Source organism: Melitaea cinxia, chromosome 4 (assembly GCF_905220565.1).
Source record: "Melitaea cinxia chromosome 4, ilMelCinx1.1, whole genome shotgun sequence".
Taxonomy (NCBI): Eukaryota; Metazoa; Arthropoda; class Insecta; order Lepidoptera; family Nymphalidae; genus Melitaea; species Melitaea cinxia.
The window spans coordinates 16,754,241-16,771,794 of NC_059397.1; the positions used below are offsets into that span (position 1 = coordinate 16,754,241).

Here is a 17,554-nt window from a genome sequence, read left to right on the forward strand (position 1 = left end):
GTCCGCGTGGAATTGTGCCAAGAATGCTGGCAGCATCTTCCCGTTGAATCGCTATGCCGATTCTCTGGGCAAAAAATGCACCAGCCCTCTTGTCACAGTGGAGGCAATAAGGCAAGGTGTTATCTCATTTAAAAAATTTTTAGCACTGCTACTCCAAGGTCCAAGTGTTTCGACTGCAAACGGCACAATGGTGTAATTTGGAATTAGTGACGAATATTTGTGCCGTTTAGTCGTTTCAGCTTTTTCCGCTGCGGCTCCCGATTTTAAGGCTGTTTCCCTGACATGAGACGGAGCAAGTGTGTCAACGCAGGTTGCGTCCCACTAAAGCGCCCGTCCCCTTTCCCAGGGAACCGACGTCAATCCATCAGGTCTCTTGCCATCATTGCGACTAATTCCAGTAGGCTCGATAAGAGCAGGAACATCGATGGTGGCAAGAGCTCTTTTTATGGTATCGTTTAGGGAAGCGTGGCGGGAAAACCTACCTGAACTCTTGTTACAGGAAAGACCGTGTAGTCCGAAAGAATCGACCTCTTTTCCGCACGGACATCTGTGTTCAAAGCACAGTGAAGCTCCCAACCGGAGACCACGTGCAATTCTAAAACTTTCATTGTCTAAAAGTGTCCCAAGATTTTTTGACGGCATTGCGTGTAACCAGTGACCTGACTCTTTATTTGACACAGCTAGAAGCTGGCACGATTTTTGTCACTTGTAAGATTTTGCATCAAACTTATATGAGTATTGTGAACTATTGGTATATCCCAAAGTTTTTGTTTTGTAACGATCTTCGGGATATCGCCATTAGGACACATTATCTTCCAGTTTTCTATTGCATCTGTAGCATCTGTAATTTGGACTGAATTAGATTTTAAGATGTCAGAACATAAACCCTTGATACTATGCACAGAAGCAAGAAACGCAGGAAGAGTGACACTAGAAATTTTCCTCACGCCGATGCCACCGTCTCTAATTGGTAAAGTAGCTTGGGTCCATGAATTTTCATCAAAAGATAAATTTAGAATTTTTTCTAATGAATTTTTTAAAGTGGCGTCAAGCTTTTCGGTTATTCCAGGAAATTTCCAAATTGGGCTTGCGCGTAAAATATACATTAATTTGGGGACAAATAAACAATATTTTAATATAGTGTAGGCAATATGAGAATTTAGAGTGCCCAATTTGTCACTGTTTTCAACGAATATTTTAATTTTATTATCCAAAATTGGCTGTGTGCCTTCATCAAAAAGTGGTGCACCTAGAAGACAAAGTGCACTTCTTTGAAGTATTTTTAAATTAGGAGCAATTTTATACGTACGTTTAATAATTCCGTTGCCAAATTAATTTTGGAAAGTGATAGATCTGTGAAAAAAATTTCACATTTTGAAAAATTTAATTTGAGACCAATTTTATCAAACTTGTTTTTAATTTTGATTAAGTCTTCAACGGCATCGTCTACTTTACCTCCTATGGTTCAATCATCTAGGTACCATATGTTCAATTTCGATTTTAAATTTGAGATACATTTGTGGATACCTAGACTAAAAAGAGCTGGACCTAGTGGGTCTCCTTGCTGAACGCCGACATTAGAAAAAATTGTATTTTCGCCAAAAAGTAGTTTAGATGGTGAACTGTAACATTGCCAAACATAAGGATAAATTTCAGGAAGATGTAATGAAACTTCGTTAAGCAAGGTTGCTCTGTCTAAAGAATTAAAAGCATTCTTTACATCAACTTTCAGCAGAACTTCAGCCTCATTACTTTTTAAAAAAGTAAGAGCCGCGTGAACTGCTGCTTCACAGCCTCCTTTGCTTCCAAAGCCCAATTGTATTGGTTGAAATTTTGTTTTTAGGCTGGAGACTATGTGTCTACATGCCAATTTAGACGCCAGACGGCAAAATGTGGTCCCATTGGGAATTGGACGAATACTACCGTCTTTTTTGTTAAAGGCACATAGTCTTGCACCGTAAATATGAGACAAAAAAGATGAAGATACCTTGCCAGGTAACATGAAATTACAAAGATTGGTTATGTCATTCAAGAGAGCCCTGCCAGCGTCACCGGCTGAGACACTCACAAGATCTTTAAGATGTTGTGGTGTGATGCCGTCTATGCCGCTAGCAGAGCCACTTGTGAACGACATAATTGCAGCATAGGTGTCTTCATCTTTAACCTGTTAAACATTATTGAAAATAGGTGGACTTGGGAGCAAGGACGCCGGATTCGGTAAAGGATGCTTTTCGCGTAAGGCTTCTAGCGTTTTACTATCAAAAGGTGCGAGGGTATCACTAGAGAAAAGAATGCGAGCTGCATTCTTAAGATCTCCATCCATTGCTTTATTTTCAATAATTTTACTAGAATCAGAATATAAAGGTCGTGGGTTTTTAGGAATGATAATCGGAATGTCTAACAAGCTATTCTGTTTTAATTTAGTTGATAAAGAACCATTTTTGGTTTTATCAACATGTAAAAATTTGTAGGATAACAAAAAAAGATTTTTGCCAGGCTGAATCAGTGTCCGAAATACATTTTTTAATCACAGATGATAGTGATCTAGCTAGAGACATGCTGTGGCAACGGGTAGTGTGAATTTTTAAGCCTTTGCGGCCCCTAAATAACTTTCCGTTAGTGCATTCTGGACAAGTGAAAAGTTCCGGTTGAGATACATTGGTTGTTTTAAAACTATTTGACATAATATCGCACTAAACAATGTACACTTAAATAAACACACATAAAGTCACTATTATGGCGTTGCTGCGGTGTCGGCAGCACGGAGACCCACTGCAGGGGCACCCGGCTACCTGCCTCAGGCCGCTGTCATTGCTCGGCAACGCCACGCTCAGGAAATCTGAAAAAGAAAAAACGTTAAAGCGGAATCTTGTAATTTATATATAATTCCGATATTGTCAGAATTATTTTATGCAATTTGATGTCAATTTAATAAAGAAATATGATCGAAATAATAAAATATAAAAATAAATTTTAGAGAGAATATTTTTGAAGTTGATATCAAATTGACATATTATCTGTTTAAATAATATCTGTATTTCATTAATCAATTGACATTTTTATTTATTCATTCATTTTAGATAATTGTTTCTAATAATAAAAAGAACGGACGATTTTCGCCAATGTCGCGTTGAATAAAGAAGACACGAAGGGTTACGGTTAATCGGTGCGATCGACCGTATTCAAATTGACCATTTGAAGTAATACATTAGGCATCTGATTCTATACCATTTAATTAGACAAGTGACAAAGACAAAAAAATACTATAAATTAGGTGCGTTTTTGGGTCCATATCAAAATATACAATATTAAATAAATAGATATAGAACCTGTAGTACAATAATAAATAAGAAGATCCAAAAACCTGCAGTGTGGGAATTTAACACCCAGTTGGCTTCTAGTTGTTCTAGTAGTCCAGTTGGCTTATATTACTTTTTTATTGAAAACGCACGATTACTCATAGGAGCGACTTAATAGTAACGATTTAGATTCGTTACTTTTAGTGTTAAATTTAAATAATTTGGCGAAATTCTGTTCCACATGTTTGACTTTGTTTTCTCTGTACTATTTCATCGTTTGCCTAATACGTATATCGTAGAACCAACTGATTCATTTAATGTTTTAGGAACACAAATAGTATAGTATTTAATAGACTAACTTTTACTTGTGCCGGACTTAGCGTTTTGAAACTCCTTATATTTCGACAACGTTGTAGACCATGGTCACGGCCTAACGGGTCGTACTCGACCGTTAAAGTGTTATTTGTGGCCGTGAAAGCTTAAAACTTATATTAATATATTGTTTGTTTTCCCAATTTCGTATTTGTAATTGTCTCAAAGTAAATTTAAAGTGTTTATTTAAAAGAAATTAATAGATAAAGCGTATTATTCGGGATTACATACATAATAAAGATGTGTGAACTTAGTGACGCTGTATTTCATGCAAGATATTACTGATTTTGTAATAAAACACAGTTTATATATTATTTTCAAAAGAGTAAATGCGGAGTTTTTTGTCGATTCTTCTCTAGAGAATTTACAAAAATAATTTCTTAAAAATTTAAATTTGTAAATTGACGATTCGAAATTAGTTTTGAAGCCTATTTAAATATGGTTATATATATATATATATGTTTGCGCGAAAAATCGAGTAAAATTTTCATCGACAAGTAATACAACGTGGGTATTACAAAAAATGTCAACTTAATACGCTTTATTAGAAATCCCTCAAAAGGTACTCGTCAGGTCTCGACCAAATTAAAATGTACACGACAAATATCAGCTGTCAATCTAAAAAAGAGTCATCAAAATCGGTACTTCCAGTAAACAGTGATGAGGTAAAACGCATAAGAAAAAAAATACAGTGATTTGAAAACCTTGTTCTTTTTTGAAGATGATTAAAAAAATATATGGAAAGTTAACACGTCTAGAACCATGAAAAATGCGTAGTTTATTTATAAAGTGAATATGTATCATCATCATTACAGCCTATACAGTCCACTGCTGGACATAGGCCTCCACAAGTTTACGCCAAAAATAACGTGAAATCATGTGTTTATAACGTGAATATGTATATATAAATGATTTACTAAAAGAATTCTTGGTAGCAATATGTGTAATATTATAACAATAATAATAATGTTGTGTGACAAATACATAGAATATGTATACAAATTACATGGAGGCTTTCGAAATATTACCAAGAATATTGTTTAGTGCTAATGATATCTCGAATCAGTACAATTTGATGACACCGTAAATCATTTTACTATGAGCCACCTCTACCATGATTATATAGAAAATTCAGTTCTAAATCTATTTAAAATAATCATATCCAATCCAAAACTGCCAATATTTTAATTTATTTGTACAAAAAACACGAGTGTTCTTTAGACCACTTGACTGAAGTAGAACTTATTTAACTTCATCTATCAAAATCTTCCTTTTAAATTCCGTTCGCCTCGCCCGATCACACTTTTTGTAACGATTTCGTCACGCATTCACCAGCTTACGTCCCAGGTCAAGCATACGTAAAGAAATTCTACCTCATAATAATATTTTAGATAATTACTTAATCATGTTCATAAATATTTCGAAGAAAAAATGCATTACGATGAATGTGTAGGTCGATGCGCGTTGAAGTCTTTTGAACTTAATTTGTAAATAAATTTCATTATTAACGCAATCTTTCGGCGTTGCGATAATGATAACTAAATTAAAATAATTATAATTTAATAAATATACAAAAAATCTAACCTATTTTTAATAAACAAGTTATATTAATTTTATTAATTCGTAATTGGGGAGGCCTTTATAATTTTTTATTATTTAAAGGGCTTAATTAATTTATATCTTTAAAAATCTAAGACATGTAGCAACAAAAAACGTTAAACCAAGTTTATATAGCCCTTGTTCAATCATTACTTTCCTATTGCATACCAGTATGGGGAGGAGCGTCAAAAATTAAATTCCTTGAACTAGAACGTAGTCTAAGGGCGTTGTTAAAGGTTAAGTACGGTAAATCTTACCGTACTTAACCTCTAAAAGAGTTGTACTTTATAAATAAGGTACTGAGTGTGAGAAGGATATATATATTACAGCTGATACTAAATATGCATAAAACAGCGAGGATAGATGTTACTACTAAAACAAAAAGAAGATCAAACATTGTTAATGAAACATCTATTGCTAAAACTAAATAATTGTTTGTTAACAATACGCTAAAAAATTGGCTCATGGATACAAAAAGATAAACAATTTGTTGAAAATATATTTTTTAAATTCTTACAAACTTAAAAAATCACTAACTGAATGGGTTACAAAACTAACTTATGAAGGGACTGAGGCTTATCTTGAAGTAATTACTAAAAAATATACTAAACACAACACTCACAAACACATACACATACACACACACTCATACACACACAGAAACATACATAAATAAACTTTGATTGAATTATGATAATTTTAAGTTTTAATTTTATAAGTATGAATATGGAAGAGCGAGACATCACTTACTTAAAAGGATGTCCCAACACAGTATCATGTTAAGTAAACGTTTTGCTAAATAAATTATTTTTTATTTAAAAAAAAAAATGCTTTGAGAGGCCTATGTCCAGCAGTCGACTGTGATAAGGTGAAGTGATGATGATGATGAAAGCGTTGTCTCTGACGCACATTACCTATGCTCCATGCACATTACCTATGTGACGTATCGGACTGTCAGTATTTCGTATGACACATGAGAGATCTAATAGACTTTAGTCACTCCAGACCTTTCTTATTTTTTTAAGGACAAAATATATACAATAAAGTAGTTTAGGTGTAGACAATAAACGTATTATTTGCTGCTAAAATGGTATTAACTAGCTATTTTACATTATTTATTATATTAAGAAAATACTGTAAAAAAATATGAAGTTCATATCATCATCATCATTCTGCATTCATACTACCTTCTGTCGACAGTATTTATTGCTAGACACTAATTAGATTTATTTTAAAAATCTCGAACCTTTATATATTTTGTCAATCAGAAAATAGTGAGGTCGGGGGTCTGGGATTTTGGATGGTAATGTGCTACGAAGTCATTCGACTTTCGAATATATAGTTCATAAAATTTATTATCACGTAAAAAACTAAAATAAATATAATCTATATCTGCTCAAGTAACATCATATCGTTGTGTAACTGTAACAGCATCACTATCCGGGTTCAGTTCTGCAAAATATTTACGCATCGAAGAGCAGCTTACAAACCATACGACTGATTTGATTACGTACATACATGGATGACAAAGAACTGGCAAAGCGAACATTCAATGGAGACACAGAAAGAAAAGGTAATATATTTATAGGGAGATAGCATTGAAGACTAACAATTGTCGGCCATAATTGCTATCCAAAAATAGCATACATTCCTTAAGTTCATCGCTGATTTCGCAGAAGACACATACGCTTCAGCCCGTAATATCCCACTGCTAGGCACATGCCTCTTTCCCCATGTAGGTTCAGAGTTTATTCCAACACGCTGCTCCAATGCGGGTTGTCGAATAGTCAATCAGACAGTCAGTTCAGCCTATGGCAGTCCACTGCTGGACACAGGCCTCCCCAAGTTCACGCCAGACATCCCGGCATCCGGCAATCTTACGTAGATCGCCGGTCCAACGGGCTGGAGGACGTCCCACACTGCGTTTGCCAAGACGCGATCTACATTCCAGGACCCGTCTGCTACAACGGCCATCAGTCCTGCGGTCTGTCGTTGGCGGATAGAGGACAGATATATCATTTTTACTATAAATAAATAGTTATACACATATTTAATGAAAGTGTAAGTTTTGATTACTCATATAAGTTTTCATATTTACTCAGGAGACAGCATTTTATCACTCTTGGTTAAGCGGTAAAGAAGCGTATGCTCTTGTCTTTTATAAAAAGAGGTGAAAAAGTCAATTACCAGTAGTGCGGCATTTATAAATTTTGCAGTAACGGGCACATTTATAAATGAATGAATAAAAATTACAACACATAAATTCAAAATAAAATAAGATATAAAATTTTTGTAATATTTTTTTAAAAACGATTACAAATCACGTTGGTTAAGAAACAGCTTTACTATAGTTAAATAATAAGAATGCCATTTTGCACTGTTGATACAAAGAGAAAAAAAAAGAACTAAGTCCTTGAAACAATATTTATAAAAATTTAAGAATTCACTTATTTCTCAACTTAGTCTTGGCGCACACTGATCTCATTGTACGCCGGTTGTAAAATATTTCTATTTATTTTGGAGACAATCAATGTAGCCCAGTATTTAGACGTAAATGTGGGTCAAGTGACTACTGTATTGGCAATCATTTAGAAAGTAGATCGTATAACCTGTTTTCGATCTGGATACCTGAAATATAGATATTACTAAGCAGCATTGGTTATCATTTTAATAACAAGTACAGGAAGTTTTTTATATTTGTATCATAAAAGTTTACTAAGTAATTTTTAATCCAGTATTTGCTTTAAAATATTATTACTGTTTATTAAACAAAAGAACCTTAGGAACGTTATAATTTTCTTTTAATTGTAATCCTTGTTTTTAAAACCCACTCGAAATTTTGTTTGCCTTTATTTAACTCAAACAATAAAATAGTTTTTAAACACATTGTATTATATTATATTAAATTGATTTTAGTACGGTGAACGGGCAGAAAGTTCGATGAAATACTTATAATGCTCACACACTCGTGGGTGGTTAAGAGGTGAATTAGTCAAGAGCTCTTTTATATAAATTTTATAAATTGGATGTGATTAAACACCTTTGCATCAAAATATCAAGTTGTATTTTATTGAATGTACTCTTATAACAAATTAATACGTAAATTAAATTATATGCATTTAAGTATCAACATACATACATTGGATAATGTATAGTTTAAGGATCTATAGTAAATGTGACTGTAAGAAGACATCGGTGGGAATTTTAAAATGACATGATCGACGACAGTTTGGCACATTTACAGAAACTGCCAGTTTTGTTAGAGGTCGTTGTTTATTAAAACCACGGCCGCTCGCACGTGACCAATATTTGTTTAGGTCACACAAATGTTTGTCTAGGCGTTGGTATTATGCGTGTCCAAAACTTCGATTAACGATCCCGCTCATACTAGATACTAATGATTTTGAGGCGTTTATATCGTATTGCAGAACAAATTTAAGTTAATAATTTAAATAAAATTCTCATTTGAAATGTATTTATATTCACCGAGTGGCTATTACGTTGTTATTACGAGCGAAAGTGTCATTGATATGTAAGATGAAGTAAGGCAGCTGCTTTAGAAAGTAAGTCTTGAGCGAATTCCTGTGCACTCGCTGGTATCGTGACTCATAATCTGTGCATCTTAACGCTGAACACTACTGTGTTGCGACCGAAATATAATAAATTTAGAGATTTTATCACAATATTAAGAGTTCCATTTGTCAAAAAGATTATTTCACGATTCACGTAAAATGGAAGAAACAAGACAGAAAATTTTTGGAGCGGTTGTGATAACATTCCCAGTAAATATTTGGATAAGAAAATGGGAAGTACCTATTTCAAAATTAGCCCTTAACCTAGAACAATATTACCTATAGTACATTATTTTATACAAATCCTAATCGTGATCGTCACAAATCCAAAACTTAGCACGTGTTCCGGTTTGTCAACTGTACCAACATTTACATTTCTTTGTTCGGTATTTAAAAGTGTTTAACGATCACATGGCGAGGCAAGTGGCCGTGAACGTGAAGAAGCTATGGTAATTATTATACAATACGCGTAATATATTGAGAGTCAATAGCTTCGTGTGACTTCTGAAACATATGTTTTATAGGAAGTAATGTAAAAACATAAGATATGTTATTAATTAATAGCAAGTCGAATTATTGATAAAATCTTGTTATAATATCCTGTGAACACTTTCACTTTTTTTATTATAACGTTATGTTTTTGTTATTGATATTTATTTGGTTTTTCTTTTTATTGTAATTTCTTTTTTATAATAACTAATGATTTCGATTTAGGGTATGTAAGCTGAAAAAATTATTGTATGTTATGCATGCTAACTATTGCTATATGTATTAAGGACCCAACAATATAATGTGTTTATAGCAATGTGAAAATATGTACATATATTGTTAGAATGCTTAAATAAATAAGAAATATAAAATTATTTTTAAAGTCGCCGTAATTTGTAGAAAATGAATTTTATTTTTTGTCATATATATATATATATATATATATATATATATATATATATATATATATATATATATTCACAACACATTTTATAATAAACTTTCCATTAATTACAAAAAAAAATGACAGTTAATTCAAATTGTAAATATATAATATTTGAATCTTGTATATTTTGAAAATTGTTCATTTTGATAAGATCGGAAAAGAAATTACAACTTTTGTAAAAGTAAAAGTGAAAATATATATTTAAAAGAACATTTTCGTTGGAAGACAATAGCAAATAAAACGTGTGAAAATCATCATATCGTCATTTGTATTCGAATTTATTATAACATCTAATCGACACACATCAAAACAGTAGTAAAAACGACGTACAAAAAAAAACACAATTAAAAATTACGTGTGAATAAATTTGTTTTCCTTATTAATTTTCCATACAAATATACAACAAATAAACAATAAATACTGCGCTTGAGTAGTGTTGTATTCCTGTGGTGCGTTAGGTAGCCAAGGCTCCTTAGGTTAGAAGCTACCATAGACTACAGTAACTACTTACATCAAACGGAACGCATTTTACCGCACTAGTAGTTTTTTTAACAACTAGGTCGCCAAATAAGCGTACGGATCATCTGATGGTAAGAGATTACCGTAGCTTATAGACGCCTGCACCACCAGAAGCATTGCAAGCGCGATGCCGACCCTAATATCTAAGCTTCGGTCACCTTACTCACCAACAGGAACACAAAACTGTTTGGAAACAGTAGGATCTACTGTAAGGTAGGTTAATTAGTATAAAAATACGTCTATATGCTCATATTTCAGCACCGAAGCCATGACTATAAATTCACTAGCATAATGAAAAAGAAAATGCCGATGAAAATGTCAAGTGTAAACATATAATAATTTAGAATACTTTATTATCGTACAATCATCAAAATAAAAAGAAGATATCTGATAACCCTCTTTCTCATTGCTACTATAACTAAGATATTTTAAATATATTGATTACGCTGCTTTAAAAATGTTGAAATGAAAATGTTTAAATAGAATTATTTTGTGAGCATAAACAGTTTTTTTTTATATCGCAGTAAAATATTTAAGTGTATTTTCTAATTGATCCGTTATTTAGTAATGGCAACTCGTAGAAAGTGAACGGTGAAAAATAAAATCAGTTTTATGCAAAACAGTAAAAAAAGTAAGTTAAAAGGTATAATTTACGAAGCAGCGGAAGCGTATTACCATATGAATGATCTATTATTAGCTTGAGAAATTTTAACATGATTTACTGTCGATTAATGAGAAAAAATCGATCCATCGTCAATCACTGTAAGAAGCTTCCTTTGAAATATAGACTGTCGTGCGGCTTAATAAACAATTTTTTATTTAGTTAAGTTCTTTTTTAAACGAATTCAAAAAAGGAGAGGTTTTCAATTCGATTTTATTTATTTTATATGTTTATTAACTAAGAACTTTTGATTTAGAGGACAGATTTCGATGATTTTTTTAAAATTGAAATTGATTGATGTTTTTTTTTTTTTTAAATTTATTTGAAAGGTGTACATACACATGGTCCAATTTAAATGTAATTAATCATCATCATTACAGCCTATACAGTCCACTGCTGGACATAGGCCTCCACAAGTTTACGCCAAAAATAACGTGAACTCATGTGTTTTGCCCATAGTCACCACGCTGGGCAGGCGGGTTGGTGACCGCAGGGCTGGCTTTGTCGCACCTAAGACGCTGCTGCCCGTCTTCGGCCTGTGTATTTCAAAGCCAGCAGTCGGATGGCTACCCCGCCACCGGTCGGCTTTTTAAGTTCAAAGGTGGTAGCGGAACTGTGTTATCCCTCAGTCGCCTCTTACGACACCCACGGGAAGAGAGGGGGTGGCCATATTCTTTAGTACCGTAGCCACACAGTACAATGTAATTCATATCTAATAAATATTTTTGAGTTATCGTTAATAATGCGTATTTACTTGACAAATTTTTCGTCGATCTACGTTTTATTAATACCACATAATTTTTTATTGGGTTCGACTTCGTTAATTTTTTTAGATTTTCTCTAAATTTGATTGAGATCTGACGAGTAAGTTTTGAGTAATATTTGATAACGCGTGTTTACTTGACTATTTTTTTTGTTGTCTATCCATGTAGTTATTACTTATCGATGTAATTAAAGTTGGTTTTTTTTCGTTTGCGAGCAAACAATTATTATTAATGCTTGCATTATGATTTATACAAATAGATGCAGTTTCTAAAAAGACGAAAATTATTCTTAATTCGTTAAAGTTTTAACCCTAGAATACGTCAGTAAAAACTTTTTTTTGTAGAAAAATAACTTAACAATTACATAACTATTAAAATTTTTATTAAAGCAATTACTCTTAGTTACGAAATATCAGTCATAAAAACTATTTAAATTAAGAATCTTCATAAATTTTAATATACCTATGCTCAGATGAATCCGCATAACAATGTAATACATAGGTACTATAATTGTGTGCTTGTTAATGGAATATTTACGAACACAATGTAACAGGAAGCGATTCTATTGTCAGACAATAATCGACCGTATTGACCTCAAGATTAGAATTAGCACTATTTATTGTTGAAATGAAAATACCATTCAATGTGCAAATTTATGTTAATTTTCATATAATCGATTCACTTGCAAGGCTTCGTTACATTTTTTCTAAATACAAACTTGAATTAGAATTGCATCGGTATGTTTTTGCATTAAAAATTAATAGAAAATTTTTGTGATCGTAAGACAGGTGTTTAACGCGGCTATAAACGTTTTGGAGATGTGAGGAATCACGTCGGGGTCACCAGCTTGGAGGAGCGTGAGGAACATGGTGTGAAGTTCGTCGCCCGCCGTCACAAAGGGAGGATCCTCCGACCAGACCGTTGTTGTGTCTGGCGGGCTACTGGCCCCGACGGTTGTTGTCGGCTTCAGTCTTGTATATATACTCAATCACTTTGATAACTTTGATAGCGCGATGTAGCATACGTCAGTTTTTGCTCTAATTACGTAGTTCGTAGTCGCGTGATAGATGTCGCTACAACGTAATTCTTGTAAAAGTATTTACTTTTCTGTTGAATATTTATAATTAGTACTTTCTGTGACAATACTTAATAATAAACATAAAAAATTAATTTATTTAATCTTAAACAGTTGCAGATTTTGAAATAAAACTTCTATATACACGCTTAACTTAAGAAGTAAGCTTGTGAAAGTATGACGAGAGCGATATGAAAAATGTGATCGGGCGAGGCGAACGGAAGTTGAGATAGAGATTGAAGTTAGTGCAGAAAGAAAAAGAGAGAGTTACGTTTCGTATCGGGCAAGAGATCTCTCTCTTGTAAGCACACATATTTTTTCTCTCTTTCTCTAATTTATACATACATATGGAGCAAAAGAAGTTTTACTTCAGTCGTGTGGTCTAAATCACACTCATTTTTATTTAAATATCTACTTTCACTAAATCCTTTTTGGCTATACTATGACTGTATTAGTATAATTATCACGGACTCGTATTCATAGTCAAATGATCAAAATAATCTACATTGACTATGAATACTTAAGTAAAGATTAATGAGTATTAAGAGAAATCACCCGTAAATGGATCAAGTGTATCGAGCTCAAGGTAGCGGATGTTCGAAATAACAGGCTATCACCGTTAACAACTATAGAATACCTGATAGCATACACGATAGCACTTCCTTTTTAATTTATTTAACAACTAGAGCAAAAATGTAATTAGTTTAACGACTGAGATCTAATAGAAACTGTAATGGAGTATTCTAGATTATTTTTTAAAGTACGGCGTGAAACACACCTTGTCAACTACTTTACCGCCATATAGATAATACTTACGCTTTTGTTTTAATTTCTTTTACGAATTAGATTCGTTCAAGTTATACGCTTATTTGCACGTTTAGTTATATAAAAAATTTTGTTGCTGTATTTTTAATTATATAAAATTAAGATAAATATTATTATTATACGTGAAACGAAAACTCGTTCGTATACCAACTGTCACCGTTCTCTAGAACCAGTTTTTAAGAACTTTTGCTTTCAAGACTCAGCTGGCACTAACTGTAAGCAAAATTATATTTAAAGCAAAATCGTTAATAGGCCTCGTGGTAAATCTGGGAAGGGTTGTCTTCTATGAACAAATTTCTAAATAGCCATCCATAAGTCAACCTACGTTCTACGAGTCTGTACCTATCTTCAAGCGTTGCTTACAATCTATTTGTGGCGTACAAAAAAGTAAAAACAATAATAAATAATTTTACGTTCACCTAACACAGTGGCTTACTGTGTTTAAATCCTCATTTTTCTAGATTTAAACATTTTAAAATTGTTACATAAGAATACAGTTTGATGTTACCTCTGTGTACTCGAATTCTTGTTACGATTCGAACCGATATATTTTATTGCAATCTTTTGTATTCACAAATTAATACCCTTACAAAATATTTTCTAAATATCAAAAATTTTAAATCATAGCTTTAGATTTTTTTCTCATAAACAACTAAGTAAATTACGAATGTATAACATTGTGTATTGGTTATAAATTATATTTTGTGTAACAGAAATTGGGTCCAAGGCGGCAAATATCAGTAATAATTGGGAATCATCAATTTTATTGTCAGCGTTTTCATGTCGAAGACATTCCGGCCAAGGTGTGATGTGTCTTGTGTAGGGTTGTTATACAATTAAATAAAAATATTTTCAACGGTAAAATATTTTGTACTTCAATCCTTTTACAATAATTTATAAATCGCATTGAAATACTTTTGAGAGGTTTTTTTTTTGTAATTAGAAAATCGTAAACTAAGTTTACTTTTATCTCGGACACTATTAGGTTATGCGTGTAGATATCATCCAAATTAAACCTGTTTAAAGGCATTTAGTATGGTTAAAGACTTACTAGAACACACGGTATACTAAAGGGTTAAGAACAATTAATGTATTATTAAGTACAACTTGCAACAAAGAACTGTAAGTAATAAAGAAATGCCTTTAAGCAACTGTATTTATTACTTAAAAGACATTCATTTCATTAAAGATCGTAAACAATACCGCACACGCAGAGTAGAAAAAAAAATTAAATAGCTATTTAAGCTGCCGTTTTAGAAAACCCTATAATTGTTTTGTTTTTTAACTAAATACGAGTACATCACGTTCGTAATAAACGGTACCTAAACTACACGGGATTTTAGCCTTTAAGTGATTATAAATACGGAGTATTTTTGAGTGATTGTTTTCTAATGTATAAATAAGAAAATTGCGATCATTAACATCGCAACGAACAATCGAGCTGCACGTAATTAAGTAGTTAAAATGACATATCCTAGGATAGTACGAGTCTCAGTGTTGCGTGCCGTCTGTCACGATATGGCTTCTGAATCGATTGTGTAATATTCATGGGCAATTAATGGTTATTTTTTTTATTACAAAACTTATATATTAGACGTTTGTTATGATTGTGGTACACGCAATTGAATGCTTGAAAGATTTACACAAATAGGTAATGAGGAAAAAGTCGTATTTCGATATACTATCGTGTTTTTTTTAACTCATATCCAAGTCTATACATTAGTAGTATGCTGTGTGGCTACGGCATTAAATAATATAGCGACCCCATCTCTTCCTGTGCGTGTTGTAAGAGGCGACTAAGGGATAGCACAGTTCCACTACCACCTTGGAACTTGTAAAGCCGATCGATGGCGAGATAACCATTCAACCGTTGGCTTTGAAATACACAGATGCACATGATGCACAGATTTGATAAAGCCAGCCCTGCGGTCACCAACCCGCTTGCCCAGCGTAGTGACTATGGGCAACACACATGAGCTTACGCCATTTTTGGCACGAACTTGTGGAGGCCTATGTCCAACAGTGGACTGCAATAGGCTGAAATGATGATGATGATGATCATGACATTATTAGAATTAGGACCATCTTATGCCTTTAAATATATCAATAAACAATTTGTGACTTTTGACAAAACAGGATACTGAAAAATAACAAAAATTTAATACCTAAAAATACTTTCCTTAACATATTCATTTATAAAAGACGCCTTATGAGCTTAAGAAAGTGTTTCCGATTTGGTACAGTGTGACTGTGTGAATAATTGTACCGGTGAAAGTTTTTCCCAAATTGGCTTGTGTCTTTACGCAATATAGAGCAAGTTCAAATAAGAATATTATGTATTTTGAATATTTATTTTTTCAAGGAGGAACTATTTTGTGATGTTTAAAATAGATTGAAATATTTACCCATTTTTTTTTAAATTATACATCCAAATAAAGTTAACAATAATTTCGTCATTAAAGATTTTTAATCTATTTATAATCAAAACAGTATGAAAAGTGCTAAGCGTTATTATACTTAATTCCAAAGTCGTAATACTATAAATATATTAATAACTAAATAATAAAATTAAACCATTATAATGACACAACTTTTTTGGATTTTATCGCAGTTTATTAATTTTTTTAGATGTCCGACGTTTCGGATACTTTACAGCAACCACGGTCACGGGAGTATCATAGTCCTTTCATTATAATGAAATTAACCTTAGTTCTATAATATATTTTTATAGGACCTACTTAATAGTAATTCGTTTGTAAACAATTCATACAAATTAATAAACTATTATACCGCGTAAAAGAAACAACAATGTGTTTATTGTAATTGAATTCGTTTTGGATAGTTATTTTTATTAGAAAAAAAAGTAATTAGATATATATCTCAACGAATGTAGATCTAAGATATGTAAATATTATCTAAGATATGTATAATCTAAGATATGTAAATATTATATATAAGTATTACATGTAAATATTTCGTGTTACGCTTGCTTAGAAATTCCGCGTGGATTCTCGTTTCGTAGTATTGATTGAAATATATGATCCCTGTTTTGCTCTTATAACCTGCAATTTAAAAAAGGCCTCATCGTGTTAAAATTGTTTGTCTGAACATTTAATATTTGAAAATTTCATAATACATACGATTTTGTAACGCTCCAAATAGGGAAGGGAGGAAGGTTCATGAATACAAGTTAAAGCCTAATAGAACATAAAATATGACGATAAAATTTATCCCTTAATTTAAGAAACCATGACTGGTTCGTGTGTTTTATATCAGAAGGTATTACAGTTTTATATTATTGCTTTTTACGTACGTATACCTATACCTACATATGTCTATATGTGCCTATATTTATGAAGATATAGGTATGTATGTCTATAGTTCTATATATGTCTATCCCTTTCTAAATTATTCATTACTTAAAAAAAGAAGGCGTAGATGATAACAACCGGGACCGACGGCTTAACATGCTCTCCGAGGCACGGTGGGGAGACCCACAAGGACTGCACAAACACCCAGACCACGGCAAACACCTGTATGGCCAATACAAATGTTTGTCATGTCCGAGGATCGAACCCACAACCGCCAGCGCAACAGGCACAATCTATGACTGAGACCGTTGCGCCAACGCGGCGTTACCATGCCTCGGAGAGCACGTTAAGCCGTCGGTCCCGGTTGTTATCATTTACGCCTGATAGCGATCGTTACTCATAGTAGGGAATATATCCGCCGACCCGCATTGGAGCAGCGTGGTGGATTAAGCTCTGATCCTTCCCCAATATGGGGAAAGAGGCCTATGCCCAGTAGTGGGATATTACAGGCTGAAGCGCAAAAAAAGAAGGCAATGTAAATCTTATCTCCAAAAAAATTAATAGTACACTGAGAAAAAAGTTTTGTGTAAGACAATACGATAAATTTACTACTATCTGTTACG

The 17,554-nt window shown here is 32.8% G+C and overlaps 1 protein-coding gene across 1 annotated transcript in view; it reads left to right on the forward strand.

Moving 5' to 3' along the window:
* The first annotated feature begins 2,736 nt into the window (after positions 1-2,736).
* LOC123670439 (mucin-5AC-like) overlaps positions 2,737-17,554 on the forward strand; it is a 101,396-nt gene continuing 86,578 nt past the window's right edge. Inside the window, exon 1 of the mRNA XM_045603935.1 lies at positions 2,737-2,855. Coding sequence (XP_045459891.1) covers positions 2,737-2,855 — 119 coding nt within the window. The remainder of the gene's footprint in view (positions 2,856-17,554) is intronic.